This window comes from Schistocerca gregaria, unplaced genomic scaffold, assembly GCF_023897955.1.
Source record: "Schistocerca gregaria isolate iqSchGreg1 unplaced genomic scaffold, iqSchGreg1.2 ptg000946l, whole genome shotgun sequence".
Classification (NCBI taxonomy): domain Eukaryota; kingdom Metazoa; phylum Arthropoda; class Insecta; order Orthoptera; family Acrididae; genus Schistocerca; species Schistocerca gregaria.
The window spans coordinates 37,423-60,073 of NW_026062299.1; the positions used below are offsets into that span (position 1 = coordinate 37,423).

General features: G+C 57.4%; 4 protein-coding genes across 4 annotated transcripts; 3 read left to right on the top strand and 1 right to left on the bottom strand.

Annotated features, from left to right (window-relative positions):
* The first annotated feature begins 113 nt into the window (after window positions 1-113).
* LOC126325844 (serine/threonine-protein kinase RIO1-like) lies at window positions 114-2,573 on the top strand. The gene is made up of 2 exons (XM_049995337.1): window positions 114-586; window positions 723-2,573. The coding sequence occupies exons 1-2, from the start codon at window positions 562-564 to the stop codon at window positions 2,501-2,503; spliced, it is 1,806 nt and encodes a 601-aa protein (XP_049851294.1). The 5' UTR covers window positions 114-561; the 3' UTR covers window positions 2,504-2,573.
* LOC126325845 (uncharacterized) lies at window positions 2,566-4,286 on the top strand. Its single transcript, XM_049995338.1, has 3 exons — window positions 2,566-2,975; window positions 3,160-3,308; window positions 3,458-4,286. The coding sequence occupies exons 1-3, from the start codon at window positions 2,951-2,953 to the stop codon at window positions 4,241-4,243; spliced, it is 960 nt and encodes a 319-aa protein (XP_049851295.1). The 5' UTR covers window positions 2,566-2,950; the 3' UTR covers window positions 4,244-4,286.
* A 5,927-nt stretch (window positions 4,287-10,213) lies between these two features.
* Window positions 10,214-16,581, top strand: LOC126325829 (uncharacterized). Its single transcript, XM_049995319.1, has 3 exons — window positions 10,214-10,417; window positions 10,563-14,352; window positions 14,755-16,581. Exons 1-2 carry the CDS (start codon window positions 10,249-10,251, stop codon window positions 13,622-13,624), a joined length of 3,231 nt encoding a protein of 1,076 aa, XP_049851276.1. The 5' UTR covers window positions 10,214-10,248; the 3' UTR covers window positions 13,625-14,352; window positions 14,755-16,581.
* Window positions 16,582-18,173: 1,592 nt separating this feature from the next.
* Window positions 18,174-22,094, bottom strand: LOC126325871 (DNA polymerase alpha catalytic subunit-like). Its single transcript, XM_049995377.1, has one exon. The coding sequence runs from the start codon at window positions 22,092-22,094 to the stop codon at window positions 18,174-18,176; it is 3,921 nt and encodes a 1,306-aa protein (XP_049851334.1).
* Between the last annotated feature and the right edge of the window lie 557 nt (window positions 22,095-22,651).

Genomic DNA, 22,651 nt, shown 5'->3' on the forward strand with positions numbered 1-22,651 from the left:
GTGCTGATGGGTCTAGACATAAACTGTTTGTGAGGTGGTTTCGGTACAACTCCTTTATAAAAAAAATTCAAATTGTTGTTGTTTCTCGCGATCGAGGCGCGCATCGCCGCGCTTGAGAGCGGGCGAGTCCTCCTCCGAGTGGGCCGATTTGAAAGCGGTAGAGAAAGGCCCAATAGAGAGGGGAAGGGCCACATTTCACGAATCCGTGGATCACGCGGATATTCTCGCGCTTTGGCGAATTTTTTGGTCCCTCTGCGAGATACCCCCGCATCCGTCCGGAGGAAGGGGGGCCGGACGGTTCACGCGATTCGCCGCGCGGATTTGCTCGACGTCTGGAGGTCTAGTGGTCGACGGTCGTCGGAGGCGATGGCCGCGCAGAGACCGATTAAATTTTTTTCGAGATTTTACCACTTTCTTCGCAAATTTGATAGTTTGAGGGGTCGGCTCATTCATCTGGAAGCGCGACCGAGAAGAAGGCGGGGGGTCTGGATGATGGTCGAGCCCTCGTGATCCGTGTCGGTGCTAGAAACATATCGCGCTGAGAGAAGGTCGGACTGCAAGATGTGCGACAATAGGGAGCAGAACTGTACGTGGGGTTGCCTTTCTTTCTTCACACAAGACCATTCGTGTGTGCGCGGAGGTTGGCGTGTTTGGCGTCGAGTTGACGCGGTGGGTTGAGGCGCGCGGGGTGTGCGGCGGTTTGACTGAGCGGGTTGTTCCAGCTAGACAGGATGAAGAGATTATTACGGATTACCTTTCTAGGAATGACGTCTCGCTGTTGGCGTCGAGGGGTTCGGTCATGAAGCGTTTTCAGCCACTTTCGGTTCAGAAGTGCGCGGCTCGAATAAATGTCGACTCGATTGTTTACAGCGCGACGGGCGTGGACTTCCCGGACCACATAGTGAACTCTGTGAAGGAGAGGATTCGCCGAGACGGTGCGGGTTTGAAGTCCCGAGAGCGGGCGGACCGCGCGACGGTCGAACAGGTGTTGGATCCAAGGACTCGGATGATTTTGTACAAGCTTATCAACAAGGGTGCGATAAGGGAGCTGAACGGTTGTATCTCCACTGGGAAGGAGGCAAACGTGTATCACGCTACGACGGAGAAGATGGGTGAGTTTGGCGAGTTTGGCGAGTTGGCGGTGAAGGTGTTCAAAACTTCTATTTTAGTTTTCAAGGATCGCGATCGCTACGTTTCTGGGGAGTTCCGCTTTCGCCGCGGATATTCTAGACAGAACCCGCGCAAGATGGTTCGAGTTTGGGCCGAGAAGGAGATGCGGAACCTAGTTAGAATGAACTTGGGCGGAATCCCTTGTCCGAGAGCAATCATGCTCCGACAGCACATTCTTATCATGAGTTTCATCGGGAGTGACAGTTGGGGTGCGCCGCTCTTGAAGGAGACGGAGCTGAGTCTCGAGCAGTATAGCGATGCGTACAGACAGGTGGTCAGGAACATGCGTCTGCTGTACCAAAGGTGTCATCTTATACACGCGGATCTTAGTGAGTACAACATTTTGTATTACGAGGGTACGTGTTATTTCATCGACGTCGGGCAGGCGGTGGAATACGACCACCCGAACGCGCTGGAGTTTTTGAGGCGCGACGCGGAGAACGTCAACAGGTATTTTAGAAAGAAGGGCGTCTTGACCGTGACGTCGCGGGATTTGTTCGAGTTTGTTTGCGACTTGTCCATTCTAGAGGACCAGATGGAAGACACGATTTCGACGCTCCAGGCGAGGTCCGACGCGTCACTGACCGGCGAGCAGGAGGTCGAGCAGAACGTGTTCATGAAGAGCTTTATTCCGAGGACGCTGTTCGAGATTTCCGGAGAGGGGTACTTGCAAGATCGGTACAACGCCTTGACAGGAAATGACCGAAGTGTGTATTACAGGAAGGTTTCCGGGCTCAACAGGCGTCTGACCGGCGCGGCGGCCAAGAACGAATTGCTAGAGGAGAGCGAAGAGGAGGAGGATTTGGAGAGGTTGCGGGAGGACGCGTTGATGATGAAGAGGGCGCTAGAGAGCTATCACGATAATTTTTTGTTTTACGGCAGCGAGGGAGACAGTTGCTCCGACGTCGACGAGCAGGAGCTGAGCGAGGGCAGCGATTCCGAGTACTCGAGTGAGCGCGAGGACGCGTTGAGTCCCGTCGCCGATACGGACAGGGGCGAGCAGGGTGATTTGTCGGACAGTGGCGAGCAGGGTGATTTGTATCGAGAGCTCGCATCCGTTAGGTTGGAAGTTTCGTCGAGCGGCGACGGTGGGGACGATTCCTCCGGCGAGGCCTCTTGCGCGAACGAAGAGAGCGATGAGGAAGCGTCTCCAGGAGACGAGGCGCCTCCTACCGAGAGCGCCCCAGCTAGAAATGTGAGAGTGGTCCAGCTGACCAAAGAGGAAAGAAAGGCGCACAAAAAAGCTGTCAAAAAAGTGGCAGCTGAGAAAAGGAAGGTGAAGATACCGAAACACGTCAAGAAGCGGGCCAAGAGGGTCGCGATGCGTCGATGACAGCACCTGCCTCTTCCGCGGTGCTGCGGAGCGTGATTTAGCACAATAAAAGCGGTTTTGTAAGGATTTATATAGACAATTACCTCGTAGTCTGGGCCTTTTTTTTTTCTTTTTTCTCTGTCTGACTGAGAGGGAGTCAGGGAGGGGTCCCGCCGCCGCGCGTCCGAGCGAGTTTGGTCGAGGTGGTCGAAAGGCAAGTGAGGACGTTAGGATCTGACACGGTGGGTGCTTGTGTTAGAGGATTAGGACGACAGAAGTGGTCTGGCCCGTCTCAGAGACGGGTGTGCACACCTTGTGCTAGGACTTTTTTTTTGAGTTCCAGAGTTGCTCAAAGTTAACAGAGAGTTTGCCTCTTTTTTTTTTTTTTTTTTCGTCCAGATTCCAGTTTTACAGGTTTTTTTTTTGGCATTCTGCGGGGAGGACGCGAGGCGACAGTCTTCGCTCAGCATGTCTAGCGAGGCCAGATACGGAGGTAGGTAGGGGTGGGGGGCGTGCGGCGAGAGTTTCGGGCGTTGGAGTGGGGGCGCTGTCGCGCGCGTTCGAGCTTTTTTAATGTGGAGGGGGGGGGGGGGGGTAGCGCGGTCTGAGAGAGAGAGAGAGAGGGGAAAGAGAGCTGACGCGAGTCTTGTTTGCGAAACGTTCCTGCGCGTGTGAAGCGACGTTCTTCAAGAAACACGAGTCGGCTAGGGACGGGAGTTGGATTCAGTTCCTAGAACCTGTCACTTTTCAGGTGGTGGTTCAGGAGTCCGGGCGAGACCCGGCGTTGCGTCTCATCGTGTCGAGAGCGCGACATGAGTCGCTGGTGGTGCGTTGTACCGGCCGTGAGTTGATTGTAGTAACACATAGGATAGAGGCTCTGTCTGACACGCCAGCGCCACGCTCGCTCCTGCCTTTTTTTTTTTTTTTTTTTTTTTTCCTTTCTGCCCCCCTCCCCCTCCCTCTCGACGTTTCAAGATGACGTGTTTCATTTCTCTCCCGGTCGATTCGGACCGGTGGTCGTTCCTGAAGAGGGACCGAAGGCTGATCATCAAGGAGAAGACGGCGACGGGGGAGAATTGCGTCATGGTCGCGCTGGAGCAAGAGGAGATGGTCGGCGAGGTGATTGAGACCATAGTCGACGCCCACAGGAGGTTCCAGCCCAAGAACCGCAAAAAAGCCAAGCTCAGCTCGAAGCAGGAGAGCCAGAGGAGCCAGAGGAGCCAGAGGAGCCAGAGGAGCCAGAGGAGCCAGGGAAGCCAGGGGAGCCAGGGGAGCCAGTTCGCGGAGAGGCAGCAGCCTTCTTCTCCCGCGACGGACGAGGAGCGCGCGGAGGTCGCGGATTCGAGGATTTCCGGCGACCGGTCGAGCGCCGAGCAGTCCAGAGGGGGTCCAGGAGGCGGCGGTTCGCGGGTCGCCGGCGACGCGGTGAAGGGCCGTCAGACCGCCGGCCGCCGGCTTGCGGACGAGTGCGAGGGGAACTCGCGAGAGCGTCAAGCAGGAGGAGAGAGGGCGCTACAAGGAGCGCCGTCGTCGGCGGCCGGCCGGTTCTCGGCGAGCGCGCCGCCCAGTCGCCCCGCTTCAGAGCAACAGACAGATCCGCAGCGCCCCCGCGAGACCGCCCCCCCGTCGCCAGCCACGTCCGCGAGAGAGCCCGGCGAAGAGGAAGTTGGCTGCGTCCTGTTCAACAAGTTGATCAGCTCGATCTGGGGGCAGCGGAACGAGCGCCCAGCGCTGCAAAAGGGCTTCTCCGTCGAGGAGTGACGCGCCCGACCGCCCCGCCACCGACGGGCGCGGAGCGGCAAGGTCGAGCGAAAGGATAATAAAGCGCTCCAACACTAAAAAAAAAAAAAAAAAAAAAAAAAAAGAGCGGGAGGGGGAGAGTCGCACGGAGGAGAGAGCAAACGCGCGAGAAACGCCAATCTCAATCGCTCTTTCTCTGGAAGGGCGAGGAATTGAAGGAGTTCAACTGGCCCTGAATTATTTGAGACGTGGCGGACGTGATCCCAATCGCGGGCTTCAGTATCATCAGGGGAAACGCCTTCGCAACCAGCCACGTGAACTCGGGGAGGTTCTTCTTCCTCTTGTACTCTCTCCAGGGAATTATCATAACGGTCTTCTTCGTGTCCCTGATTTGGTATTCGAACGACGCGTACGCCTGTTGCAGCCCCTCTATCACGTTCTTCGGCTTCGCGGCGCCCGCGCAGCTCTCCGGAGCGGCCGCCGTTCCGCGGAAAAAGCTCTCGCCGAACCCCAGTCCGGACGAGACGAACGACGTGAACCAAGAACTCAGCCTGAGAATGTCGCTCGTGATGAACACCCCCGCGGCCATCAGCGCGTTCAGAGACCCGCCAAACACGGACCCACCTCGCCGATATTGGTCGTACGGCACCAAGACCAGCCCCGTCATCGAATTCACCAAAGAGTAGAAGTACCGAAACCCCGGCAACGAGTGCGGCGACTTGATCAGCGAAGACCACACCTGCGGCACCCACGCGTCCATCACCTGCTGCACCAACCCGTTCCAATCGGGCACCTCCATCATAAACAACGATCCAAGGTGAATGTTAAAGTTCTCGAACGACGTCACGCTCGTCGAGCAGCTGACCCTCAAATCCAGCGAGCTGATCCGCACTCTCTTGAACGAAATCGGCTTCCGATTCGCCGCCCCCGACGCCGGCCAAGCGAATCGCGCGCCCCCAACCCCGCCCAGACCACTCTCCACGCTCCTCACGCCACACCAAAACCTTGACTTGAACCGCACCAAAAACCGCACACACTTCGTCTCCAAGTTGATGTACAGCGGAAACACCGAAACCGCCAGCGTCGACTGTCCTCCCTCTTCGCCCTCCAACACCTCGTACGCCAGCCTCGCCATGCTGCTCCCCACGGGCCGCACACCTCGGTCAAACTCCAAAAGCACCCGCGGGCTCTTCCTCCCGCCGGCCCCGCCGCCCACGCTGTTCAACATCGCTAGCCACCCAATCCTCGCCTGAAACTTGTCCGCTCCCTCCGCGTGGCAGTACTTCGCCTCGAACTGCTGCACTCTCACACAAACCCCGCCAACCCTCGACGCGCCCTCGCCCCGATCGCCCCACGCCGTCCCCGACCTCAGCGTCCACGCCAACTCAGACGCCCTCACCAACACCACCACGCTGCTGTCCGCGCTCCACTCGCCCTTCTCCTCCTGCCTCCCCACGTAGTCCCCCACTATCGGAGGCATGTGCCGCGCCTCGCCAAACCACGTCACCGAGCAGTCGCTCGCCGCCCTCACCTCCTCCTCCCGAGACTCCGACTTCCTCACCAAAATCACGTATCCACCCTCCTCGAACCGCCTCTGCAACTCCAACTCCACCTGCTCCCCGCTCCCCCCCCCCCTCCAACGCCCTCGGCGACTCCTCACCCGCTCCACCCACCCTCCTCGCGCACTCCACCGCCAACAAATACAGCACCGCCAACTCGTCCGACGTCGTCTCCAACTGCGCCTGCACGTCCAGCACCGACACCGACACCGACGGCAGCGCCAAAGACTGCACGCAAATCTCCGCCTCCACGAACGACACCGCGCCCAACGCCCGATACCCCCTCTCCACCCACCGCTCCGCCCCCCGACTCTCTCTCGCGCCTCCACCCCCCCTCTCCACCCCGTCGCTCGCGAACAACCTCGCCCGGTGCGCTCTCACCTTCACCACCGTCTTGCTGTTCAAGCGCGCCTCTCTCGTCGACGCAAACCACGTCGACAGCACCGCCCCCTCCACGTTCACCGCCACCCTCGGCACCCCCCCCAAACTCACGCACACCGCGCAATCCTGCACGCGCACGTAAAAATCCGTAACCATCTCCACCACCCTCATCTCCGGCAGCGAACCGAAAAAAAACCTCACCATCTCCTCCATCCACCTGCTCCGACACGACCCACTCACCCTCACGCCGCACAACTCCAACAACGCGGTCCTGCTGCACGGCTCCGCACTCGACCGCTGCTCGCACGCACTTATGTACACCACCGCCGGCCGCCCCGCACCCTTGTTCGACGCGCCATTCAACGCCTCCACCACCACCGACGACCCGCCTTCGCTCGACGTCTCCTTAACCGCCACCGACCCAACCTCCGCCACCAAAAACCCCCTCGACGTGCCCATCCACCCCGCCACGCTCAGCAGGTGAACGTCCTCCGTGTTCTCAAACTCGAAGTCCTGGTACGAGTCACCGCTCGTCGGCTGGCGAAGAAACGCCGTGACGCTCTGCAAGTGCAGGTCCAGCACGAAGCTCGTCATCGCGTCTCTCGGCCCCGCCTCCAAACCCCCCTCTCCCTCGCGCGCTCCCAGCGAACCTCCTCCGCCCGCACACGACCCCCCCGTCGACCCAACCTCCTCGTCGCTCGTGTCGTACACCGCCGCTGACGCCTCCTCTCTCCCCGTCGACGCGTACGCCGCGTCTATCAATGACAGCAGCAACGCGTACTGGCTCTTCGTCGACGTCAACACCACCTGTCCAATCTTCACTCCAACGCAAAACCTCGAAGACGCCATCAACCTCTCTCCAAACTGGTTGAACTCCGCCGAATCCATCGCCTTCGGCACGAACGTGCCCTCGAACGAGTAACCCCTGCTCGAAAAAGGCTCCGTCCCCTCTCGCCTCAAAAACCTCACCTTCTCCTCCTCCGCCCAACCGCGCTCCTCCGCCCCCATCTCTCTCGCCCTCGTCCTCCACTGCAAAAATATCGGCTGCGGATTCACCGCGTCCACGTCCGTAGACTCGTTCGTGTTCATGATGAACGGCGTCGGCTTCCCCAAAGACCCCGACTCCGGCGCGCACTCGTGGTAAATGTACCGGTAGTCGTACCCGCTCTCTCCCCCCTCGTCCAAATACACCTCGGCCCTCGAAAACTCTATCGTGTCCGGAAAACTCACCCGCGCGTCCCCCGTGTGGTTGTGCATGTACAGCGGCGAATACACTATCAGCACCGCAAACTCCGGCCTGTACACGGGCGCGCTGTACTTGTAGGCGTCCTCCCTCTCAAACCGGAACTTTACCTGCAAGTAGCTGCCCTGAAACCGCCACTGGTCGAAGTAAACCGGATCGCCCAACTGCTCGCACTCCTCCGCCGGCGCGCTCTCCCCCAACCCATCCGCTCCCCCCCAGCCCAAAAACGCCCCGTCCCCAAGGCTCTGCAACAGCCTAAACGCAACCGGGTAGGGCGTCGCCGAGGGCGTCGCCGTCAACAAAATCTCGTCGAAGTAAATCTGGAAACTCTTCTTCGTGCGCCGCGCCGTCGACTCCGCCGCGCTCTCGCTCTCAACCTGGCTAAAGTGAACCACCACCCCGTGACCACCACTCCCAAAGCCCCCCGCGCGCACCTCCTCCGAATCGCTGCCGCTGTTGTTGCCGGCGTACCCGTCCGAGCTGTCGCTCAACATGGACCCCCTCCCGCCCTCGGCGTCCCTCTCCAGGTAAGACAGCGTCAACACGTGGTGCCTCTCCATAACGAAGCCCTCTCCCTCCTCCCACTCCCCACTCTCGCGCGCCTCCTCCGCGGGCCGCTCGCTCTCCGACCCGTCGACCGAACTCCCGGCGCCCCCCAACCCCACCCTCCTCGACGCGGACCTCGACCTCGCCTCCAGGCGGTCGACCTTGTACACCTCGTGCACCGAAAGCAAGTGGGCGTAAAAGAAGTAAACCCTCTCCTCCGAAAAAAATGTAACCTTCCCGTGCACCTGCTTGACCTCCAGAACCAAATGCTCGGCTCGACCACTGTCGGCCCTCGCCGACTCCCGCGTAGACAAGTCTATCGCCTCCGCAGACGTAAACACGTTCGCAACCATCCTGTCCACGTCAAACTGAAACTTGAACGTCGTAGAAGACGCCTCGCTGTGATTTCGGCCCGACTGGCAAAACTCGAACTTCTCCTCCTCGCTCTGAGACTCCTCGGCGTCGTAAAAAGAATCCTCGTCGTCCTGATCCACTTCAGAAAAAGACAGGCCGTCGCAAAAACCCCCACCGCGTCGAGGAGAATAATAATCCTCCTCGCACTCGCTGGAAGACGACAAACTGTAATAACGCTCTTCTTCCTCGCCCGAAAACGGCTCGCAGAGACTCCCGCTGTCCAAAAAACTCTTCTGCGTGTCCGTCGCGCTGTGAGAGTAACGACCGGCAAACCTTCCCCCCCGCGCGCCCGCGTTCAAAAAAGAAGCTCGCGTGAACTTATCAGGCAAACTCAGACCACGGCTCAGATTCGAACGGTCACTCCTTTCGAAGCCTCGCGCCGCGCCACCGCACGGCCTCAGCATGTCATTGGGTATCGACTCGCACACACTCCTCAAAATCGCAATCTGTTGGGGACCAAGGGTCAACAACGCCTCCCGAACGGTCAAACCCATCTCCAAATTACAACCGTTTCGCGCGTTCGGCGACAACTTCAGCTCAATGACCGCTCCTGCACCCTCCAGCCCCTCCGCGCCGTCACCCGCGTCCCCCTCTCCTCGCCGGCCCGCGCCATCGCCCAAAACCTGCAAAACACACGCGGGACTCTCCAGCGCACCACCCCTCTGAAACGTCTGGAAATGAAGACCCATCGCGGAAATGCTCTTCTGCTCTTGCATATCTTCCAAACTCGACTCCGTGGCGTCCAACGGCAAGTTCAGGGACAAAGACGTGTCAGAAATCAGCGCCTGTTCCACCACCATCCTCACCACGTTAACCACCTCAGAGTCCTCCGGATCGGAGATCTCCAGGTCGATGCAAAGGTCCTTGACGCAAACTTTGAGGCGATGAACGAGATTGGACAAAAAATTCCGAATCGCGACCGCGCCACTGCATTTGGAGTCACCCCTCGACATCCTGTCGATCAACGTGGACAGCGACTCAGTAGAAGCGTTAATCGAGGCCTGCGTTATGTCGGCCAAATCCGACTTCGCCAGCTCCGCTAACTTTACTAGAAAAACGCAAATTAGAACACCGCACCTCACGCAACACACACAACGCGCGTCTCACCAACGCGTCGGCTCGGAGAAAAGTAGTCCAAAGTTCAAAAATAGCGTACTCCCGGTATCCGGACTGTAGTCTCTGTTCAGAGCAATCACGATCTCCGGCCCCTCTATAACGAGAAAGGCCAGATTGTCCTTCATCTCGACGTTGGCCAAGAACATGCCCTTGACCAGAAAAGGAAATTTGTTGTCCAGCAATCGGTTGACTTCCTAAATGCGCGTCACGTAATAGCTGTAAAAAACCGGTCCACAAACCCCATCGCCGCGTCACGCCGCAAACGCATACCTCTGGCTTGAAGTGCAAGTCCGAAACCGAGAATTCAAACAGCCCCTTCACCTTCACCTGCTCTGGCGCCAAGGACTTTCTCAGGAGCTTCTGCATGGGCTCGAGCATGTGCCTAACCAGAGGGTTGGCTATTTTCCCGAAAATTTGATCCATGATACGGTCGTAGGAGGCAGGTTGTTCTGTGACAAACTGCGGTTAGGGCAAATTCTGCAATTTCGCCTCTACCCAGGACCAAGGCGACGTAGTGAATTTGGCGACGCTGTAACTACAATGCTCTCTGACTTCAACACAGTGTCTAAAGCCGTTCGGAACTTCTACTTATCGTTCTGAAGTGCTATGTCGAAGGACTTGAAGCATTTTGTGTTAAATGCTTTTTTTGAACGAAAGAGACAAAAAAGTACAAACTGCGTTGACAAAATTATCGAAATAATTTAAAAAATTTTCGATAACGTGCTTGCTGGCAGTGCTTGTGTCTTACTTAATAAGCATAAAATCTGATGTCTTCTGACACCTGGGCGAAGATCGAACCCGAGAGCCTGGGGCCCAGCTTGAAGAAATTCAGACAAGCCGAAGCCCCCGCCGACCAAAGGAAAGAGCTCTTGGCCAGAAGGCCCAGCTGGGCCCGTAAAAAAGCAAACACTTTTGACCCAAACACTCAAAACATCGGTGCGTGCGAATAGTTCTCTCGTTTTGGCGAAATGTCTGGACTGCTCTTCAGGTCTACGACCAAATCACCAATACCCCTCTTTTGCAACTGACTCTGACCGATTCCCTCTTGCGCGGGACGTCCGTCCTCGTCGTTCGACTTTAGTTTTCCAGCAAATAGAATGCGACCACGTCATCGTCAGCGAGCCGTACGCCTCTCCCAAGGCCTTCGAGGACGGAGAGCCCCTGTCTAAAATCGCCGTCATTCGCTTGTTCGGCTGCACAGAAGACGGCAACAGTGTGTTGCTGAACGTGTATGGCTTTATGCCGTATTGCTACGTCGCCGTCCCCGCCGGGGCGTCTCAGATAGAAGACTACGCCCTTTGCAAGGCGATGAAGACCGAGCTCAACTCGGAGCTGAAGCAGGCCCTGGAATCGACGCCTTACAGCACGGAGTGCTACGTCGTCAGCGTCGACACCATCAGGCGGTCGGACATTATGTATTACCAGGGCAGCGAAAAGCGCCAGTTTTTCAAAATCACGTTCGCGCTGCCCAAGCACGTCGCGACCGCTCGTAAAATTCTGGAACAGGGCATTAACGTCCCCTATATCGGGTACCACGCGTTCCAGACGTACGAGAGTAGCATCGCGTTTATTTTGCGCTTCATGATAGACCGCGACATTTCGGGCATGAGTTGGATAGAGGCGACGGCGAGAAAGTGGATCTATTCGCCCTCTCCCGTCAGCTCCTGTCAAATTGAGATCGACTGCTATTACAAGGACTTGAAGTCCTACCCCACAGACGGAGAGTGGATGAAGGTCGCGCCCCTTCGCATCCTTTCCTTCGACATCGAGTCCTCCAGTCAGAAGAACAATTTTCCGAGCCCGCAACAAGATCCCGTGATCCAAATAGCTAACATTGTGACTGTCTACGGCCGCAACGAGGAGATCGTCAGAAACGTGTTCGTGTTGGGTTCGTGCACGCCCATCGTGAACGTGGACGTCCTGTGCTTCGAGAGCGAGGCCGACTTGCTCGACGCCTGGAGGGACTTCGTGCTCTGCTGCGACCCGGACATTCTGACGGGATACAACGTGGTCAACTTCGACATTCCGTACCTCTTCGACCGCGCCAGACAGCTGAGGCTCGAGCTCGACCGCGCCAGACAACAAAAGCTGGCGCAATTTCCGTACATGTCTAGAATCAAGGAGAGCGAAACCAAAATTGTGACCAAGAACTTCGTTTCCCACGCGCACGGCAAGAAAGAGTCCAAGAGGGTGTTGATGTTTGGCCGCGTCTTTTTCGACGCGTACCAGGTCATTCAGAGGGACTACAAGCTCCGGTCCTACACGCTCAACTCTGTCAGCGACGAGTTCCTGGGCGAGCAGAAGGAGGACGTGCACTATTCGATCATTTCCAAGCTCTATCAGGGGACCGCCGACGACCGCCGAAGGCTCGCGGTCTACTGCGTCAAGGACGCCTATCTGCCGACCAGACTGCTCGAAAAGCTGATGTCGCTGACGAATTACATCGAGATGGCTCGCGTGACGGGGGTTCCATTCTCGTACCTGCTGATCCGCGGAGAGAGCATCAAGGTGATGGCCCAGCTCTACAGACACGCCAGGAAGGAGGGCGTCCTGATACCCTACCAGGGCAAGGACGACTCGAACAAGAGCTACGAAGGCGCCACGGTGATTCGGCCACAGAAGGGGTACCACAACGTGCCAATCGCGATTCTCGATTTCGCGAGTTTGTACCCTTCGATCATGATAGCCCACAACATATGCTATTCGACGCTCGTGAAGGGCAGTCCGGGACAGGTGGTCCCGGAAGAGGACGTGATCGTTTCCCCCGCCGGACACAGCTTTGTCAAATATAGAGTCAGGAAGGGAATCCTGCCCCAAATTCTGGAAGAGCTGATCACGCAGCGCTCGGCGGCCAAGAAGGAGATGGCTACCTGCTCCGACGCCGCGAAGTACGCGGCCTTGAACGCTCGTCAGCTCGCGCTCAAACTGTCGGCCAACTCGGTGTACGGGTTTACAGGCGCGCTGGTGGGGTCGCTGCCCTGCATCGAGGTCTCCTCCTCCGTCACGGCGTTCGGCCGAGAGATGATCCAGTTCACGGTCGAGACGATCAACAACGAATACAGGGTCGAGAACGGATACGAACACGACTGCGCCATTGTGTACGGAGACACCGACTCCGTGATGGTCAAGTTCGGCACGTCGGACCTGAACGAGGCCATCCAGCTCGGCAAGCGGGCGGCCGAGTTCGTGACCTCCAAGTTCCCGAGACCCGTCTCGCTGGAGTTCGAGAAGGTCTACTATCCGTACTTGCTCGTTTCCAAGAAGCGGTACGCCGGCCTGCTGTGGACCAACGCGGAGAAGTGGGAAAGACTGGACACCAAGGGCCTGGAGACCGTGAGGCGGGACAACTGCCTTTTGGTCAAGCACGTGGTGAACGTGTGTTTGAGGAACATTTTGATCGAGCAAAACATCGAAAAAGCGATCAACTACTGCAAGGAGGTGTTGAGCGATTTGCTGATGAATCGCCTGGACATCTCGATGCTGGTGATCACCAAGGCCCTGAGCAAGAAGGACGATGAGTACAAGGGCAAGCAGGCCCACGTCGAACTGAAGAAGAAGGTCGAAAAGCGCGAGGAAAAAACCTACGCCCTAGGAGACCGAATTCCATACATCATCAAGAAGGGCGCCCGGAAGGCGACCATATCGGAGAGGGCCGAGGATCCCATCTACGTGCTGAAAAACAACATACCGGTCGACACTCAGTTCTATGTCGACATGCTGTCGCGCCCCCTGTTGCGCATTTTCGGCCCAATTTTGGAAAACCCGCAGTCCGTGTTGCTACAGGGGCAGCACATGTTGGACATAACTGTCCCGACGCCAAAAACGGGGGGAATCGTCGGATTCACCAAGGTGCATCCGTCTTGCCAAGGGTGCAAGGCTCTGCTCGGCGAGGACGAGAAGATTCTGTGTCGCTACTGTCAGCCCCAGGCGCCCCTGTTTTACAACAGGCTTCTGGAGCTGTTCAGGCAGAACGAGCGCAATTATTCGAGGGTGTGGACTCAGTGCCAGCGGTGTCAAGGGTCGATGCACCAAGAGGTCCTCTGCACCGCGAGGGACTGTCCCATTTTCTATCTGAGAACCAAGCTACAGATGGACTTGGAGGCCAACAGCAAGCAGTTAGAGCTATACGGGATCGACTGGTGATAGATTCTTTTTGCGAGAGGGGGGAAGGCGCGCGACAAACTTGCGAGCGAGAGGCCGCCCTGGCCTCTCTCTCTCTTGCGCGCGTGTTGTTTCTTGACTCCCCCCGTGGCGAGCCCGCAGGAAGCGCGCAGGACGGCGGCGCCCTCGTTCTCTCGAGTGGGCGGGCGGCCTTTTTGTGGGACGCTCTCCCTCACACAGGGGAGGGGGGGGCGTACAAACTTGAGCTGCAACGGCTTTTTTTTTTTGGTGCCGCGGCACCTTGGTTTTTTGTAGAAGGTTTTCCCTTGTACGGGGGCGTACAAATTTGGGTCAGAACGGTTTTTTTTTGTGGCACCGCGAACACGTTTTAAGGTTAGCGAAGCGGGGTCGCAGAGAGGGAGAGAGAGACGGGCCGATTTTGGAGGGAGCGGTACCGAGCTGCGAGCGTGGCGTCCAAGGTCGGCGCGGATTTGCTCGAATCGATTCGTTTGAACGCGACGTTTTTGAAAAAAAGGGGGGGGGCCCAGAGAGCGTGGGGAGTGAGAGGAGGGTTGGGACGCGTGAGAGACGGCCCTCCGCTCCTGCGGAGCTCGGATTTGTCTTCTTCCCCGTTTGCGCGATGCTGGGCGGGGCCGCGACCGCGGTGTCGAGCGCTGGAAAAAAAAAAGCAGTACAGATGTGTAAGTTGTACGCATTGAAATTGTTGTACAAGAGCATTTGGTAGTAGAGTTCGTCTCACATTTGCGTAGGTAAGGAGCGTGTGCGTTAGGATGCGTTTGCCTTGTGCGTGCAGCGGGGTGTACAGGGGCGTTTCGCGTGCGGTGGTGTGCCTGTGAACGGAGTGGGGTCTTGGGGTGTGTGGTCTCTGCGCGAGGTCTTGCTGGGCGGTGAGAAAGTCTCTGTGTTTCCGCGAGCGTCGAGGTGGTTGGCCGAATTTGACGGAGCCCTTGTTGCGTCTTGCACTTAGGGCGTTTTTTGGGGGGAGGAGGAAGATGTGGAGTGGATCGAGGGGCGCATGTGTTTGAAGGTTCTGAGTCCGCGCATGGAGCCACGTTTTTTTTTTTCTTTTTTTCTTTTTTTTTTTTTTGGTGACAGAGTGGCTTGGGTCCCGAATTGATAGTTTCGCTTACGAGGTTGGTTCCTTTGTCTAGACTTGGCGAGGTTCTGTTTTTTTTTGGCATCTGAGTGCTTTGCCTGGAAACCGAGAAGGGGCGGAGAATCCAATCCCGGCGCGACCGTCGGCGTTAGCTTGAACAGATTTGAAGTAAGGCTCTAGAGGCATGGACGAAAGTCGGCGGTCTGTTGGGTTAGACGGCGGCCTGACGAGTTTTGGGGATGCGCTGAGCAGCGACCTGGGGACAGGTTGCGACCAGCGGTGCGAGTCGATGGCGGTTGAGCAGCACTTTGACGAGCCTGAATTTGAAGATGGTCGCGATGCGAGATGCAAGCAGGAGCAGCTGGAGTTAGAGCCCAGGATAAAGGGCAAGAGGATTGGTTACTTTATTTCGTCTTTGTTGAAGAGTTACGATGAATCACCAGAAACGATCGATGAGGTGCTGAACTCTTCAGAAGAGGGCCCTTCTTTGAAAAAGAGAATGTCGGATGAGGACACTATAGACGTTTCGTCTGGCGTCCGCGGGGAGTCTCGCCAGTCGGTGGACGGTTGCGGGTGGATGGGCGACGATTTCGATATGTTGGACTCTTTTTCGGAAGAATCAGACGACAGCCAAGATTTTGGGCTTTCGCTTTCGACGTATTCCAAATTGAGCGATTCGTTTCTGTTGGCGGAAGGAGTTGGTGACGAGCTGTTCGATGCGGCAAAGAGCGAGTCGGGGCTGACTGCCCAGACGGGTCTCGAAGCGCCGGCGCCGAGCGAGGCCGAAGAAGGTGTCGCGAATGACCGGCGGGGCCGTTTTTGTTCGAAAGGCTTTGATTGGAGTGATTTTGTGTCGGAGAGAAAGAGGCGTTTGACGATGTCTTGGAAGGTCCACCGAATGCGACTTCAGATGTCGGTCTTGAAGCTTCAGAAGCACCAGATGCAGTACTATTGGGAGATCATCCGCGAGATAGCCGTGATTGAGTCAGAAATCGAGGCCGCAACTCGCGACTGGAAGCGGCGCAAGGACAAGGAGAAGTACTTCGCTAAGCTGAGGCAGCGAGAGTCTTTGATTGCCGCTCGCCGTAAGGCGCTATCGGAGCACCAACTCAAGCGCGAGTCCGGGGGAGGCGGAGACGCGCAGGCCGGGTCCAAATCCTCGCAAAAGGACGGCACCAAGCACTTGAGCGAGGAGGATTTGGCAGACACCGGCGATTCCAATGGCAACAAAGCGGGCGGGAACAGCGTGAAGAAGAAGCCGCTCCTCATAATTAAAAAGGACGGAAAAGAAGTCCGGCGAAAATCGGCTTATTCGACCAACAACAGTAACGTGTCATCTGTACAGAACAAGACGCTCACTTCGATAGGCACTTGCACTTTCAACGGGTGCTCCGAACGAGTCCTTCCGCTCACCAACTTCTGCTATTGCCACATCTTATATGACCAAAATCAGCTCTTCTTCAGCGCGTGCACCTACGTCTCTCCGGAAACCGGCCAGCACTGCATATATCCGATTGTCAAGTATCAGAATCCGCCTTACTGCGCCAACCACGCCGACCTCCAACTCAAAGAAAAGCCCGCCTCGAAAAAGAGCAAGAGGCGAGAGAGCCCGGGAAAGGACGAGGACCCCGACGAAGACTACGAAGAAGAAAAAGAAGAGCTAGTCGGCACCGCCGCCAATTATCCAGAAGAGGCGGAAATTCCAGCTGAGTGAAAAGAACCCTCGGAAGGGCTGAATTTTTGTCGCCAACCACTGCAAATAAAAACTGTTCTGCACCCAAGGTGAAGGGTCATCCTGGCCGGCCATTTTCGAAGCGCTTGGTAGCCAAATGTACGCGAGGGATTGAAATGTTGTATTTTGAATCCTAAAAAAAAAAAAAAATAGTGTAGGGGACCCCCCGCTTTACTCTCTTTCTAGCCCGCGCACGCGAAACGGAGCAGGCGCCGCAGAGACCGCGGACCAGCTTCTATACGTTAGGGAGAAAATCGGCGCCAAGGCTACGGCCAGAAGCGATGGAGGCGCAAGCGCGCTCTCTCTCACATCTCTGTTCGCAAGGCTTGGTTCTGAAGAAGATGCTATAGTCTGAAAACGGTACGCGGGCGCCTTTTCTTGGAAACGCAGAATGGCTCCGAAGGGAGAGCACAAAACCCCCCTTTCCGAGACTGAAAATTCAGCCGCGTAAAAAAAACACGAACAGGATCAGGTTATGCGCGACTCGCGCGGTCTACAAGGGACCCTCTTCCGGGCTTGTTGCGAGAGCTTGACGCGACGCCGCGCTCAGCCGATGACGCGTGCCGGGCGACGCTGTATCGGGTGGTCACGGCGCGAAAGGCGGAGTGGCCGAAAAGGATAGAAAAGTCATTTCTCGGAGCTGGTTGCACACGTTCATGCAGTGTGCGCAATCCGCCTTTCTAATTCGGTACACGTTCTTTTCCCACGTTCACCTGTCATTTAGTCGATCCGTTTGGACGAGAGGCAGTGTTTAGTCCTCCATGCTCGAACCTTCCTTGCCGATCTCTTGCTGGATCAGGTCTTTTTTTGCAATAACAAAGTCAAACGTTTTTTTTATAAGGCTTTCGTAGCACTGCAAGCACTCTTTCAGCGCATTCATTTTCAGTTCCAAGCTCGACGAGTCCTCCTGGCCACTTTTCGTCGAGTGCCACGCTCGGTCGATTTTTTCCTTTATGTCCCTGTCACCCGTTTCGAATGTACCGACGATGAATTCCAGGGTCGAGACCACTTCTTGAGCCATGGCTCGCTTCGCCCCTTCTATTTTTTCCTCCATGTGCCGTATGCTGCAATCCGTGCGCTTTGCCGAGATGCTGTCGGCGTTCACCAACAGCATTTGCTTGAGCTTCCTTCGGTCGACGACCACGTGGTCTTTCGTAAATTTCAGCTGTAGGTGAAAAGGAGCGGGCAAACGGCTGGGCCCCACTGCAGGCGCGGCGGTCTCGTACCTTCGGAGGGAACTCGAGCGAGCGCGACGGAACTCCGCAGCTGATCTAAAGAGCGAATGGGCACGAGCTCGGTGTATAGCCTTTTAGCCTCGTCAAGCGAAAGCGAGCAGAACTGCCCCGGCTCCAAAGTGCCAACTTTGAAAACCTCAAAAACGTCTACCCCCGCTGAGCCGTCGACGGACATGACTAAGAGCGCTACAACTAAAAATAATGCCGAGGCGTGCACGGATAAATAAAAAATAGCTGTACAGAGAATGTGACACGCGCGCATCTTAACTCGTGGGTCGAGCGGCGGTCGAAGTTCGTTGCGAGGCTGAGCGGAAAGGCGACGCATCGACGACTTGACGCGCTTTCTTTGCAAGCGACGGGCGAACGAGACACCGAAAAGCGTACAAAAGGGCGCTTCTGCCCGCGCTCGCCGAGGGGGCTCTCTGTCATCTCTCTCGCGCGCGCGGCGAACTTGCTCGGCCAGGATTTGAGCCGTTCGGCGCCACGGGCCACGTCGAGTTCGCGACGTCATTCGTCAGAGCACACCGAGCGTTCTGACGCGTTCGGAGACGCGCCGTAAAACGAAAAAACCTGGTCCAACTCGAGCCAGGCGTATCGACTGCTGTTCAGCGTCGCCCTGACCTTGGCGTTCAGAGCCTCGAACACGGCCCGCTTCGGATGGTCCAGCAGGCGCCGCTTAAGCGGTTCGGACAGCTCGCTCACTCTCTTCAGCGAGAGCCTTGCGTCCGTCAACTCGCGCAAGTATAGCATTTGGTTGTACAGCGCGGAGTGACTGTAGCTTGCGGCCATGGGGTTCAGGCACGAGGTGCACCGCGGAACGTCTCGCTTCCAACAGGTCGGGTGCAGAGCCGAGTTGCCACACACGACGTCCGTACACACGAACGGCGAGAGGTAGTACCGTTTCTGCAAACTCCTCATGAACAACACGAGGTTGTTGACCAGAAAGCGCTCGCCGTAGTCCGCCTTGCACGCAGGGCAATTCAGAGAAGAGTAGAACTGCTCGGCGACGACCCTGAAGTTCGCGCTGTGCCAGTTCTTGGCCGTTTCTTCCGCGAAGTCTGTACCCGAAAACCGAGACGGCTGAGCGCAGTGGGGACAGGCCACCGTCCACTCCTCGACCTCTCCGTACGCTGGCGCCTCCTCGAAGGCGTCCAGGTACGCGCCTTTGCCGGCCGACGCGCTTTGGTGCGCCGGCTGAGACGCGGGCCGATGCAGGCTGATGCCCAAGCAGCGGGCGAGAACTAGCGAGTCGACGCCCTCGACGAATTCGCAGAGACGCAGCAGCGACGGATAGACTTGCTTGGACAGGTACCATTCGTAGTCCACGGTGAGGTTGGCGCGCAGGACGTGGTCCGGGTGAAACGAGCGAGAAGCGAAGGACGAGCTGTCTGGGCACTCCGCGCCGACGAGTGCAGTCTCTTGGGGCTTCAGGCATACGACGTATTGAATCATGTGTCCGGGACTCACCGACTTGCCTTCTCGTTGCAGGTCGAACGCGACTTTGACGTGAGGCTGGACGTTGTTGCTGGGATAGTCTTCGAGACGCTTGTTCAGCGCTTTTATGATGACGTATTTTTGCAGCGGGACGAGGCCCGAGTGAACTTGGGCGGCCTTCTCTATGAGGAGCGAGTGTATGCCGTCGACGACGTCCTCTTTGCGTTTGTCAGAGAGTATTTGGTCCAGGACCGCGCGGCCCAAGTCGGACGCCAGCTCGCACCAGTCGCGTCGGACGAGGTCCAGGCCTTTGTATTGCACCGTCAGATCGCACGTCCCGTCCTGGCGTAGCGGCCCGCACAAAAGAGCGGCGTATTTTTTTTTTTTGAGAAGCAAAATGCTTTTGAAGACGGCGTCGATTTCGATTTCTAGCTTTTTGAAGAGCACGTTTATGTGCTTTTTGAGGGCGTTCCCCACGGTCAGCACGTGGCGATAGTCACAGCTGCGGGTGTGAATCATGATCGAGTCCGTGTCCCCGTAGATGACCTCCGTGCCCATGTTGACCGCGATTTCCTGAGCCTTCAACAGGGCCTCGCGCCCCTTGCGCGTGATCAGCTCGGCCAGCGGCATCGCGAAGAACCTCGAGTTCGGAAACCCCAGACAGCCGTACATGCTGTTCGCTACGAGTTTGACCGCCAGCTGTCTGATGTCAAGCTGCCTTCGCTTGCCCTCGTCGGCCTCTTTCGCCAGTCGCAGCTTTATTTCGCGTCGCTTCTGGACGAGCTGACCGATGGCGACCGGCAAAACGCCCTGCTGCACGGACTCGCCCGGCGGCTCCGCGGACGCCCACTCCCCGCCCTCGCCCGAGTTGCGCTCCACGGTCGTGAAGCAAATGTTGTACTCCTGGATGACGGACGGATAGAGAGAGTTGAAGTCCAGCAGCAAAACGAACTGGTCGTAAAACCCGCACTTCGGCGTCAGGACGAGTCCGCCCTGGTAGGCCGGGACTTTGCGCTTCTTCCTGTTCGCGGGGTCCTCCGACTTCACCTTGTCCGGCAGGACGTAGTTGAGCTCGTGAAATTTGTGCAGAAGCAGATACTCTATTCTTTCCGCTCTGGCGCCGCTCAGCGACCTGGACCAGAGGTTCCCCCCGATTTCGGTCAGCTGTCGCGTCAGGGGGAGAACGTCCATCTCGAGCGCCAGCTGAAACGCCAGAAACGCCTCGTTGGCGACGTGTCCGCCGAGCGCCAACATCTGCTCCGACGTCGCGAAGCAATCCGGAATCTGCTCCTGGTCCACCTGCGTGTGCTTCGCGCCGAGCTTCTCGGACACCAACGAGGAAAAGGAGCAATCCTTCCGCGACTTTTCGAACTCGAGAGCGGACAGGTAGACGTCGCACACCAATCGGCCCGCCGTCGCCTGCTGCACGGCCCACACCGAGTCGTAGCCGTGATCCGCCGCTCCTCGCTGCAACCTCGGCATGTTCGACTTGCGCAGGCGCCCCAGCTTCGACCACGTCTGGACGTTGCACACTTGCATCCGGTGCAGCAGCAAATAGAGGTCCTGCTCCGCAAATTTGTACCCCACCAGCACGTCCGGGTCGCAGCGCTGAATCTTCGACGTCAACAGCATCAAGAGCGAGCGCTCGGTCGGCTCGACCTGGATGCCCCTCTTCTCGAGCGCGGACTCGTAGTCGGCCGGCAGCGAGACGCCCGACAGCTTGCGCACGATCGTGAAGCTGGACAAACCCTGATCGTAGCTTTTTTTGGAAATCAGCGTCGAATTTTCGGTGTCCAATCGAGAATGCACGAAGCAGCTGACCAACTCGACCTCGTTCTGCCCAGTCCGGTAATTCATGATCCCCTGCACCCTCACGCTCATCACCCTGAGGCACGGCGTCGGCAAAAGGCGGACCGACGTGTTCGCGACCGGCAGCGAACGGTGCACGCCCTCCACGTTCAGCGCGGTAGAGGGAAACGCGGCCACCTCCACGTCCGCGGGAGACAGCACCAAGCACTCCCAATGACACCAAGTCCGCGGCGCGCACGGACGCCGCGCGTTTTTGACGACCAGCCATCCCGGCCCCATAAGCCTCCGGTGCACAATGAAGGTCTCCAACGCTGTCCGGTTGGCCCCGAAAACATGGCTAAACGTCCTCCCCTCCACACCAGCGGGCACGGGCGGCTGACTGTACGGATACAACACCTCGAGGAACACGCTCTCGCCTCTGGGAACGCGAAGATCCTGAAAAGCGTACCTCTTGACCACCTCCTTCGACATGAAGGTCGATATCTTGTGCCTCTTCCTCACCTCATCGAACTCGGCTCGGACATCGCCGCACGTCACCCCGGGCCTGGGCAGTATGTGAAGCGTCCTCTCCACGTTCTCAACGATCACGCAAATGCTGTCCGTCTTGTCCCCGCAATGCGCCCTCCCGAACAAATAAAGCGTTCCAGGAGACTGAAACGGATCCTCGTGAATATCGAGCCAATACACCAGCAGATTCCCGTCCTCGCAATACGGCAAAGCATTCAGCTCTCTGAAACCGTCCGGGTGCACCGGCGCCGGACTCTTCAACGCCTGCTCCTCTATCTGATCAGCTATTTGCCACCAGTCCATGTCTTCGCTCGCCTCGCAAACCCTCGCGTCCCCCTCGCCCGCCTCTCGCCGCAACTCGTCGCCGCTCTTCTCAGATCGCACCTCCGACGCCTCATCCCCCGAGCCGAAACCCGCAACCGCCCCCGGCGTCTCCAGGTCTCCCAGGCGCGCGGAATCACGGGCTCCAGCCGACGCAACGCCCCGACCACCCTCGCGTCCCACGACGGGCTCGCCCAACTCGCCCAGCGGATCCTCCAAAAAACTGTCGATCAACGCGTCCAATTTCGAAGACGGAGACTCGCAGCCCTCTCCCCCAACGCCAACGCCACTTCGGCTCTCGCTCCGGCTCAGATCCGAGAACGGCCTCGCCTCAACGGCAGGCCGCCCTAAAAACATGTCGCTCACCTTTTGAGAAAACACATTAGCTGCTTCCTTGGCCTTTTTCTTCTTCAACGTCGCGAAGTCTTCGCCCCCTCTTCCGCTGTGGTCGCTCGCCGTCGCTGGCCTCGGTAGAGAAAATCGATAATTAGTTCGGCCCCAGGAATCGTACCAAAAAAAAAAAAAAAAAAACTAGACCTTACCTTGCGCGCTCTTCCTTTTTCGAGTGCTTCTGACATCTAGTTCCTCCACCCCGAAATCGTCCTCGCCGCATTCCGCGTATCCCAGACCGTCTTCTTTTCATCAAAATAGCCGTCAAACCGCTGCCAATACAACGCTCACGCCCTGGCTTTTCAAAGTACCGTCATCTTCAATGAAGCCCGCCGCCGCACGTCGAGAACACACCATTTTTTCATATGTCTCTTCATCAACCTCTTCGTAAAGCCTGCTCTTCTCTTTAATCTTTGCGGTACCACAAACAATTTCGTAAGCCGACAGAAGCGACAATCGGAAACTACAACTTAGCGGCTAAAGCCAGCTCTGCCGGATACGCTCGAGCATCACGCAAACTCCTC